This window comes from Colletotrichum chrysophilum (assembly GCF_026319265.1).
Source record: "Colletotrichum chrysophilum strain AFK26 chromosome Unknown scaffold_83, whole genome shotgun sequence".
NCBI classification, from domain to species: domain Eukaryota; kingdom Fungi; phylum Ascomycota; class Sordariomycetes; order Glomerellales; family Glomerellaceae; genus Colletotrichum; species Colletotrichum chrysophilum.
In genome coordinates this window covers 6,258-17,880 of record NW_026517370.1, presented here as the reverse complement: position 1 = coordinate 17,880, position 11,623 = coordinate 6,258, and the positions used below count along the sequence as shown (strand labels likewise).

The 11,623-nt window shown below is 51.5% G+C and overlaps 2 protein-coding genes across 2 annotated transcripts; one reads left to right on the top strand and one right to left on the bottom strand.

Moving 5' to 3' along the window:
- Nucleotides 1-2,159: 2,159 nt before the first annotated feature.
- On the top strand, nucleotides 2,160-3,321 carry COL26b_008988 (uncharacterized protein; the record flags this gene model as incomplete). The annotated part of the gene is made up of 2 exons (XM_053181731.1): nucleotides 2,160-2,817; nucleotides 2,870-3,321. The coding sequence occupies 2 exons, from the start codon at nucleotides 2,160-2,162 to the stop codon at nucleotides 3,319-3,321; spliced, it is 1,110 nt and encodes a 369-aa protein (XP_053034272.1).
- A 170-nt stretch (nucleotides 3,322-3,491) lies between these two features.
- On the bottom strand, nucleotides 3,492-5,107 carry COL26b_008987 (uncharacterized protein; the record flags this gene model as incomplete). The annotated part of the gene is made up of 3 exons (XM_053181730.1): nucleotides 3,492-3,617; nucleotides 3,666-4,851; nucleotides 4,902-5,107. 3 exons carry the CDS (start codon nucleotides 5,105-5,107, stop codon nucleotides 3,492-3,494), a joined length of 1,518 nt encoding a protein of 505 aa, XP_053034271.1.
- Nucleotides 5,108-11,623: the final 6,516 nt, after the last annotated feature.

Below are 11,623 nucleotides of genomic sequence, written 5' to 3'. Positions count from 1 at the left end.
GGCGTCGTCTTGTTCAGGGTATCATTGGTCGAGGAAGGGGGGATGGGGGGTTAGGTGAGTTGGTCCAGCTATGGGATGAAGAAAATGTCCTTGATGCCGGCGTCTAAACAAGCCGAGTGGTGCGCCGTGGGCAACAGTTCGTTCCGGACGGGATTATCTGCAGTGTATTGATGTTGCAGGAAATGGGAGAAAGAGTTCACGCCTGATCTCAGGGGGTTTGTGAAATACCAACACAACCGTTGCCGGCAACGTTTTCGTCGGCAACAGATAAGAGCCCCCCCTCTTCGCCATCATTTTTTTTTTATTATTGCTCGAGGCCCCCTTCCGCCCGACATTCGGAGTGATCGTCCTTGGAGGGGGATTTGGGTGTGTTCGTGGAGTCGGGGGTATTACGTGCTCTCGCAGTCCCGCATTGCGTGATTCTTCTCCAAGATGGCTGCATCGCCATTCTACCACCCCTCGTTGGCCCCAAGGTTTCCCGGCGATAACGACCATTCGCGCTACAGAATTGGACTAAATCATTCGAAAACCTCCACTCGAAACCTTATGAGGGCGGTTAAATTAAGAGCGGGATTATCAGCTGGTCGCGCATTCCTTTTACATCGCAGGTACTGCGGGATGGTCTCGATTGCGTGCCGGGAGACGGTGAAGAACAACACCCAAACCGGGAATATTCTCGGCAACCCCAAGCGCGGCAGCCCGCTTTGCGACTCCCGGACCTGCACTACCCGCCGAGCCAATCTTCGCGGGGTGTTTTCCATTGATGCCGATGCAAAGATTCAAAGACGGCGGGTTGCACAGCCATGCGCCATCCCACCCCCGGCCCGGCCGCTCCACTCCGCGCCTGTCACGACATGTCGCAGGATATGTGCCAATCGAGATATCGGTGCCGCGCCGATGTAGGCATCGCTGATTAATGCAAGGTGCGGCTGCGCTTCCGGTTGTTTGGTGCCGATCACGCAAGATGAGCTTTTATTCTCCTATGATGCACCTTGTTGTGAGGGTTTGGACGGCGCTTTTGTAGTCGAGGAGATGAGGTTGAATTCGTCAGACCTGCTCCCCGCTCAGTGACGCTGATGGAGCCGGGATGGAGCAAACCCCGGATTTCGCTGGATCTTCCGATGCGGGGATTATTCGTGAATATGAGAAGTCCTCCGCTCAATCTTATGATTTGTTTCCGGGACTTTTTCTTGAAGTAGCAAATCATTGTTGGGAGTGTTTTGTGATGAATTCACCAAACAACACTGGCAACGCCCCTCCTCTTCCCCCTCACACCAAATTAACCCTTAGGTCATTGATCTCTTGGCCGTCCGGTGATGATTTGTTTTAATGGCTCAACTAAGCTCTGCGATGAGCCGGCCTGGGTTAGTCGTCTCAGTATCTTGATCTTGATGGCTTTACACATTTCACAGCTCAAGCTCAAGATGGCTACTTTGAGGCAATTTAATGAACCAGGAGACGTATCATAAGGAGACGTTCACCGAGACGGACTTATCTTATTGTTCTTATGAGAACAATCTCATTCTGTTATTTTTAAAGAGATTTCACTGCCCAGGCGGATAGTGACTAGACGGGTAACAATGACTATCAACTGCCAGCGACAATAAGAACGAGAAAGACGAGGAAGACGGCGAAGACGAGAATGAGAACGATAAGAATAACAAGGACAAAAAGGAAATTGAGAGTGAAGAGAGCGGTAAAGAAAACGAAACTGGCAAAGGCGGCGAGGACAGTCGCATCCTCTCTTCTAAGCCTTTTACAGCGCATGACAATCTCATGGCCAACCAATAAGGCTAAGCGATGCACCCACATCGCTTAACTTATTTTCACTCAACTCAGAGACAGAGACATTTCTTTTCAATGTTTTAAGCAATCGTCCATGACACCTCAACAGCAATTCTGTCTCATTTGAGTAGGCCCCTCGTTGACCGGGTCTGCTTATGTAAGACAGTTACACCGACCCGAGGATGGTCCCTGGATCCTTGAAGTTATTCTGACTCCTAAGCTTCCAACTTTGCCAACTTTTTCGAGTCAATGCCTAAGGCCCTGTGCTGGATCCCGCGAACCTCCCCCAAACTTCGAGACAGTATGACGTACGAACTCTTCATGAAGGGAAATCTTCACCACATCGATCCTGAGTGCACTTTCTTTTATACACGATGAGCAGCGACGTCTTGGTAATACAAGACCTTCCTCGGCCAGACGCAGAAAGCGGCCCGGCCGCGCACTCAGTTACAGCAGTCAATTCATCCGACGACGAAGTGCAGGTTGACCCCGATGGTGACCTTATCCTCCGAGCCGGTGCGCAGACCGGCCTGGCGGAGCGCTCGTTCCGCGTGTGCGCCAGCGCGCTGAGGAGGTCCAGCCCCGTGTGGAAGAAAATGCTCTTTGGGCCGTTCAAGGAGTCGAAGCCGGCGTTCGGGGTGTGGCAGGTCAGTCTGCCGGAGGACAATCCCGTTGCGCTGGGGATCCTGCTGCACATCGTGCACGCGAACTTCCCGCTTGTGCCGCATAAGCCGAGCTTGGAGGAGCTGTACGATGTGTTCCGGCTCGCGAACAAGTACGACATGATTACGACGTTGAAGCCGTGGGCGGCGGCGTGGCTGGAGGTCGCGGAGAGCTTTGCGGGGACGACGGATGGGAGGGACATGGCTGCGTTGGCGTATATTGCATGGGAGCTGGGGCAAGTGGACTTGCAGCGGAAGATGATGAAGGAGTTGGTGATGAACTGTGCGCTTGATGGCGAGGGGCGGATGATTACCCATGACGGAGTTGTGTTGGATGAATTTGACCCAATTGGGCCGCCAGGACTGCTCGGTAAGTTTGTAAGTGGCGGGGATACTGAGATGAAATTCTTAACGTCTTGCAGGATACATGCGAAAACACCAGCAGGAAATATCCAAGGCTCTGCCGCTACACCTCAACTCTGTGCTTAGGGAGCTGGCACACGGCCCGGGGTGCTGTGTCTCGAAAACAACCGACTTGGACGCAAAGTCGAACTGCAACGACGTTATCCTTGGCAGCTTACTGAGGGCGATGGCGAATGCAAGGGGTTCGGTCACCTTGACCCTTACAGTCGACGAGGGTGAAAGCGCTGCCAAGTTGTCGACTTCGATCAAAGGTATTGCTGAGAAGACGTCGGTGTTGGATGGGCACCTGAAGTGCAATCCCGGGGGCAAAATAATAGCGGCGCTTGCTAAGACGACCAAGGCGAAACCAATCAAGTTGAACAAGATGAGTATCGAAAAAATGAGCAAAAGACGAGAGGATTTGGGGTTGGAGAAAGCGATACCGGGCACGCCGGTAAAGACGAGCGAGTAGTCATAATAATCAAGGTAGTGGTAATAATGAGAAAGAATCGTATCAGCTGTGTATCAAATATTTCAAAACTGCCATAGTAACTTCCATAAAAGTTCATTAAGAATATTCCAAACTAAATACATGCTTAGGCTGCGTTCATACTATAGGTCATTGAGGTAGAAAGGGGAAATTTAGGACATAATGCCCCTGTGGCCATCACCATCAGCATCCTTGAACGGGTTCAACTTGTCAACCAACGACACCTTCTTCTCAGAAGAAGTGTCGGTGGTGTGGCTTTGATGATCACCAGAACGGGGCTATTGGGAGTTAGTCGAAGTCTGTTGAGGGAAGGCAAAATTTCTCACCTCATTCTTGTTCAGGGACGAGGTTCCATTGAGGCCGGAACCATTGCCAGTTGTGTAGTTGCTGCCGTTGCCTGTAGAAGTGTGAGTACCGTGCATGATACTCTGCACCGTGTTGGTGCCGCTGTTCTTACCAGAGCCAGTGGTGTGGCCGTGGGCGATGTTGTCACGCTCATGAGTAGCAGGATTCTTGGACAGGCCGTTGTTGGACAGGCCGTTGTTGGTCAAGCCATTGCCATTGTTGGTCAAGCCGTTGTTGGTAGCGGTGTTGCCAGCAATGCCGTTGTTGGCTCTGGAGTTGGTGGTCTGAGCAGCAGTGACGTTGTCGGCAGCACGCTGGTTCTCAAAACCCTGGCCCTGACTAACGCCGCGGTTGGGCAAGCTGGTCGTGTTGGACGTAGTGTTGGTGTTGTTGATACCGTGGGTACCAGTGGTGGTGTTGTCAACCTTGTTGTTGTGGTGCTTGTGAGCGGCAGCGCCCGCACCGGCAGCAGCAGCGGCTCCAGCAGCGGCAGTAGTCTTGTTGTGGCTGTTGTGGTCGTGGTGACCCTCGCGACCGGCAATGCCGTGCTCTGTCAGGCCATCGGGGTGAATAGCATCGCGCTTCTCCTCCTTGTTGTGGTGGTGGTGGGCAGCGGCACCGCCAGCGGCGGCAACGGCGCCAGCAGCGGCAACCTTACCGCCGTTGTGGTGGTCGTTGTGGTGGCCATTGTGGTGGTGGTCATGGCCGTGCTTGTTGTGGTGCGATGCGAGCCCAGTGTGCTCGGTGCTCTCGTAGATTTTGTTGTGCTTATCGGGGCAGCCGTCAAACTCCTTCATCTTGTTGGTGCCAGTAAGCTTGTCCTTGCCCTTGTTGAACTCTTCAATGGTCATTGCGGGGAGAGTGGTGGCGCCATGGTGGATTGGCTTGGCGTGGTGAGTCTCGTGAATGGGCACGGTGGTGTGGACGACGTGGGGCTGGATCGTCTCCTTCTGAATGACGGGCTGGATGTGCTCGTGGACGTGGTGGTGTACACGCTCGCCGGTGACGACCGGGGCAGTGTGGGAGGTGTGCGTGGTCTCGTGCGTAGTAGAGGTGTTCTTGAACTTCGCAGCCTCGCGGTCAAGAGTATCTCTGGTCTCGCTCTCGTTGCCGTGGTTGAAAGTCTTGTGCTGGGTGGGGATCATGTTGTGGTGATGCTGCTCAGGACTGCGCAATCATTAGTCAATGCCATGTATAGAGTAAAAATTTGGACTCACAGAGTCTCCTTGTGCTTAATGGGCTGGATGTGGGTGTGGTGATGGTCTTGGTGGACCTCCTTGTCAACTGCTGTCGTGACATTCTCGTGCTGGTGAGGGCGAACCTGCTCCTCGGTGATAGCTTGGCTGGCGTCCTGGGTAACTGTAGTCTTGTGGTGACCGTCACCAGACATAAAGTTGGAAACTGCTGACTTCGCCTTGTCCATGATGAATGTGTTGTTGATGATTTGTGTTATGTATAACTTATTATGATTGTTGTGATGAGATGCAAAAAGAAAAGGGCTTTTCGAGGTGATTCGATATCGGTATATATGCCTTCATGATCTTTACCCCGTGAGTCTGGACCCTGAAGTTCACAAGCCACTTCACGGATCAGCAACGTCACTTGGCACTAGGCTCAGCTGTTCTCCCACATGCGGTGCACAGATACTCGCTCAAATCGCGCCCAATGCCGGGCGCCAATTTCGCTGAATCGCATTCCCCGGATGCCCAACGGCCGCGATGAAGGACGTCATTTGCGATCATGATGAGGCGCGAATGCCATCGCATCGGAACGCCTCATGCTCGACCACGCAGACTCGAGCGCCAAGCACGTTCAGCTGAGCACTGCTGTCCCGAAGCTTTAATTGTGCCACTGACGACGTCCAGCAGCAAAACAGCTGGACGCTCTTGGCATGGCGTTCATGGGCGGGGAATGGCCGGCTGTAGTTGGATTAGCAGTTCCCACATAAGTGTCCCTAGCGCGCCAGATCATTCCGGTGGGCTGGATCCGCTCGGCGGAAGGAGGCTTGTTATTTGGGCTAAGCGGTGGTTGAGGAATCCCATCGCAGGGGGGTTGGACGGCCGGTTGTTGGCTAGGCCGGCGCTAGCGGGCGACCGTTCGGGATGTAAGTCGTCATCGAGGAGGAGGCTCTGGTCGGAAATGGAAACTCCCGTACCCATCTGTCAACGGCGATCGCGGGGTGAGTTTGGCAATCGACAGTCAACAAAGCCTTCTAGGTTTGGTTTTCAGCTGTCGCGGTAATGTCGCTTGGACGTTGTTTACTGATCTTCGAGAATTTGTACATAAACGTGACGAAGCTCCGCGTCAACACCGCGTCGCCTTCATCGTAGTTTCCCCTCTCAGAATGATATCTGATAATCCTGAGTCAAGCAAGAAATCGGCACCAGACTTGGGGGCAGAATTAGCGATCGACGCCCGTCATCGGGATAGGTGTATCTGTGAAGGTTCCCTCGACCCCGCCGATGCGATGATGCACGGACTCGGAGGCCGGATACGGCTGGCGGGATGGAGCTGCAGCTCCGGGGCAGCCGGGATTATGTAGCCCGTGTCATTTGCGGAGATGTGGGTCACGGGAGCTGTGAACTGTGTCGTGTTCAAGGACTTCGTTATGCCCCGGCTGTCTCCAACATGGGGGTCGACGAGGTTTCTAATCTGAGTTCGCCAAAAATTGCTGGAACTGAACGACTCCCGGACTCCTACGCCTAGGTTCTGACGGTACCAACGACATTTCTGTCGAATCCGCCGGCGGTAACTTCCAGCCCGTCGGAGATGACTTCCTTCAACGGCGCGGCTATGCACTTCACGACAGAAACATGCTCGCATTGTCTCCAACATACATTGCTACCAACACCAGTAATAAAGGTCGAGGCTGCATGATGTGTTTGGAATGAACAGCTTGATATGCAGCCTGGAGGCACAATAGGCGAGTTACCAATCAAAACATGGATTGGAAGCTGTCGAAGGAATCGGAACCTCGTAAATGTGGTGCCGGACATGTTTTCTGCCAATGGCAAAGGACCTGGGGTGTGGCCTCCATGTCCAGCAGAGGCATGTTTGCTGCTGCCAAGATCTTTGTTGGTTCACGGGGTCTCAACCAAGGTCGCTGCCTCAGCCCAACATGTTTGGAGTGGACATGGTACCCTCACCGCCAACAGTATTTCTCTCCAGATGCCTACCCAACTTGAGACCCTTCAACTGACCTCGCTCTTCAAAGTTATCTCCCCAGTTGCTATCGACAGGTCGAAGAACAAAACTCTAGTCAAACAAACCCATTATCACGGCCGACACCATGGGTTTATCTGACGAGACGCGCCCTGGAAATGATCCATCAGACTATCTCATGGAAAAGTCCAAGGTTCGAGACAAACACATTGAGAATGAAGACAACAGTGGTCGAATACTCGGAAAGCGAAGCTCCTCGGACGGCATACGGCACCTTCTGCTTGACACTCTTTTAACCCTTCCCTCGGTTGCTTGCGTTCTTGGTTTTAATCAACAATGGACGGCCCATCGATCAAAGTCCAATCCCGCTCTTGAGGACAGCAGCCATTTACAGCCCAACACTATTCCCGATCGCATTCTCTGCCGTAGCTGCCAGCTTCCTCAAAGCCGCTGCCGCCTGGAGACTGGAACAGGGTATATCGGTACTCAGTCTAGAGTATCTTTTAAACTGTCGCACAGTCTTCAGCGCCTTCACCACACCACTATCACTCCGGGCCGCAAACAGACTCACGCCGTTGTTGATTATCCTCTGGGCCCTCTCACCTCTCGGTGGCCAGGCAGCTTTAAGGGTCATGGAAATGGTGCCTTCAACCGCCACGGAGCCCTGGCTCTTCCAAAACCTTGAGTTCATGTCTGCATTCAGACACTCAGGCCCCCAAAGCTCAGCCGGCTTCAGTCTCCTGCCTTCCATACAAAGTGCATTTGTCACGGCGCTAGGAACCCCAGCGGACATCAAAGATGAGCCGCAAGATCTATTTGGAAACATCAAGATTCCAATGGTAGAAGCATTTCAGGGTTTGTACCAAATGGAGGACGACAACGGACAAGACGACAACAGACAGGACAACGATGGATGGTATCAACTGGACTCAAAGTCGGCTACAAGTACTGTATGGACGTCGATTGCAGGTATTCCTGTGGCTACTCTAGGCGGGCTTTCATCGAAATCAAACTACTCCTTCGCCTTCGAGACCTCTTACATATACGCTGACTGTTCCGTCCAGAGAGGGACATCTATGAACTTCACGGAGTGGGCGTCATACAGACAAGAAGGCCCAGGCAGATACAGCACCAACCGAACTCTCGTCATCTATACTAAGAGGCCCCCTTCACCATTTGATACGAACCCGTTGGAACTGGTGTTTACATCATACGCCTCCACTCAGCAGCTCACAACCAACGCCACCTGCGTTTTGAGAACCACCTACGTCGAGGTTGATATCGGCTGCCACGGCACTACATGTGGAGCGCGACACGTACGTCCGCTGCAAAAGCCGGAAAATATGACAAAACGCACGGTCTTGAACAATATGGCGTCTGAAGGCCAATCCGGTCATGGAACAGCCGGTCTGTTTGACTGGTTCATGAGCACATTTGTCCGATCGGGGCTCTCGCTGTGGGATCTCCAAGACGGCCGACAGCTTAAACCCTTTGCTTCGGCACTTGAAACCTACCTTACCGAGCCTGACTCACCATATTCTGCGGCGGGCATTAGCTCCTGGGATGGGACTGACATATATCCCGTTGGGGGTCGTGTCTTTTCACAGAGATTCTCTCAACTTCTTAACACATTTTGGCTCGCCTCCGTCGCATCATACAATATCACAGGAAATTTCCATTTCCAGAGTGACATCGGAACGACTTTGCCCGGACCGATCATCATACAGAACATCACTGGAACTAGGACTCCCGACTTCTTGATCATGAGGGTGAATGACGGTTGGATGTTGACCTTGTTTGTGGCCTCCACAGCGATGCTCATTTCTGGGGTTATTGCCGCCGTGCTTGGTTCTATGAGGCGAGGACCAGATGTTTTGGATCATCCTACTTTCTTCTCTAGAGACAGCCCATATGTCAACGTTTCTTCGTGCTACTCCGGGTCAGTGGAAGATGCAAGCGAGCAAGTTAGGAGAACTAGAGACATGCGGGTGTGTATTGGAGATGTCAGTCCAACGGAGGAGACGGGACACTTGGCCTTTGGCACTGTGAACGAGGCAATACCGCTTGGCCTCCAAAAGGATGGAAGGTGCTATGCTTGATTTGGGGACGGAAGAAAGTCATGAATCAGTCCCAATAAGATACCCTAACAGCCTTGCCACAGCTCAGCTCGTATTCCATGCAAGACGTGTGCGATAATCGTATTGATGTGGAAAGCTGTCACAAATGCACACGCACCAAGATGGCATAATACGTAAAAGAAGAACACAGGCAAAACGAAACTGAAATCTGCAAGTGGGATTTGTCAGGTTGACCATTACGATTGATAAAACTTGCTATCCAACGTCGATGCATTAAATACAAATCGAAGGCACTTGGTGATCCCCATGCTTGTAGTGGACAACTCCGCTTGCTTGACATCTCCAATTCGGTCAACTGGCAACTCAACTACAGCATACCCCTGTCGTGCCTTCATTTCGTCTTGTTCATACAGGACAAGAGTCACCTCGTACGGTTGCCATCATATAGCCAGATGAGGTGCGCTAATTGTTTCTACCGAAGTGATTGATCGCGTGTGGAGGCTGGGCGTTGACCATAAAGATACTAAGCTGTATTTGGGGAGGTTTTCCAGCGCCATAATCTGGTAAAAGATATAGTCAGTCATTTGTGTTATCGATGTGCAACATCGATTTCTGTCTCCTTAGCAATAAAAACCTACATGGTAGTTGCGGTCGCTGATTGCTTGTCCATGGAAGGTACGCGACAAGAGCGGGTGGAATAGCCATTAAAAGCCTAAAAAGCGCAATGATAGCTTCAATTGACACATTCATGGCGAGTTGGTGGATCTAGGTTGCATGGTGAGAGAAGGCGGGAGAAGATGTACAAGCTTCATCCAGTGTCTGCTGAAGTGAGGTAGCTCCAGTGCCTCCACCGCCCACAGCAGTGAAAACGAAGTTTCTACGGCAAGCCACAAAAGTTGCCTTGACTAGTCATCCATAGCACTGCGTCGTCAAAATTCTATTGAATCTAGTGCACCTCACTCGAATGCCGTCTATGTTTTATTGCTATTCTCATTATCTCTGTCTCGACTGATTCAGTTAACCATGTTTTCTGCCACTTAATTAACCCACAACATCGTACAAGTCGTAGGAGTGCCGCAGCGAATTGACATTGTCCATGCCAGCCCCTGAACTGCCTTGAATTGATCTGAGAATCATGGAACTAGTAAGTCGTTTGAGTCGAGAGACTTTTTTTTTTTTTCGTAAACGCCTACTTTGAGCTGGCCGGAAGAAGCACCAGTTTGGTGTTATTATTTGACTAATATTACTACTCTTTTCGTTCTTGGCATGGTCTTTTGTATTTCCGCCCATGTCGTCGTCACTTTTATCGTCCGTGCTGTCGTTTCTGTAATATATATTGTTAATTACTCCGTCGCTAGGTACCTTTCCTGATAGTCAGATGTTCTCGCCAGGAGCAAGACATCGTGAAAATTATAAGAACCGACTCCCTTTCGTCCATCATCTGCCGTTCTCTCAGACACGTTTTCTGTGACAAACAGAAGAGGACCGCGACATACTTATTTGCAGCTCGATGGTTCCAATGTCTCTAACTATCTTGGGCTTCGGCCTCTCAGTTCTTGAGGAACGTGGTAGACCCAAGACAAGATGACATGTTGGTTGATCGGGTGCGCCGCTGTATGGCCCACTTTCTGAACACCTTTTTAGTTTCTTCTGAGCATACAGAAAAGATGGTGATTATCTGAGCTCCCTTCACCGAACGCAGATGTTAGAGTCTGCCTGCCTTTTGGCTTACGGCCAAGGCTGCTAACAGCCGGCCTACCGTGGAAGGGCACCATTACAGCCAGCTTAATGGCCGGAATATTGACTAGCGTCTGCCTCTGGTGCATTGCGGCGCACCTGAAGCCACTAGCTTCAGCGCCAACCCTTGAGACAGTCAGAGACACGCACACGCGTTATGATGGGTTTCCCTACCAAGTGATAGGAAAAGGGTGACCTCGTCAACGCACTGCTGCAAAAGGTGGCAAGAAATTATCCTTCTCCTCTGGAGGCACCGGAATCAAAGAGATTCCTTTGTCTGTTCCACGTCGGTCAACGAAACGACCAGATGCAACTTTCAAGACGCTGTGCCACACCTCATGTCCCAACGCATGGCATGACCGCCGGATGCGCCGTTTTCTTGGCCCTAGCAGGCTGACGCTTCAAGCCATATTATCGCAAACGTTGCATTGGCGCTGCATGTCGGATCTCTCTGATTCACAGTATCTTTTCCTCAAAATTAACCTGCAAAACGACCCTTATTCAGCACCTTCGCTCGTTCCAAAGCAGTTATGATCGAATTTTTAAAGTGTGCTGAGACAGCTTGAGATTTCATATTGGATCGAGGCAGTCAGTTGACACTCACCCGGTTAATCTCGCGTGAAACGCATGTAAGGCGCTGATGACTTCTGCCTCCGCTACCCAAGCAGACCAGGCAAGTCATAAAGTATGGTTGCACGAGGCGTATGGACACGTTGTAAGGAGCAAATAGCGGCCCGCTGGAAAAACGTGCCTCGAGCCCACAGCCACCAAAGTCGATCACAAGCCCCATTGCATTGTTTTATGTCTGAGTGTCTTTCGCATGCCCTCATTCGGGTTGATCCGTACTCTTTATTGCAAGATTGAAGAGAAACTCAACGGCGAACCACCCAATATTGCAAGCTTTTCATATAACGAGTAATTGACTTGGAATACTACTGCTGTTAACGAGGCCCTAGGCGGCA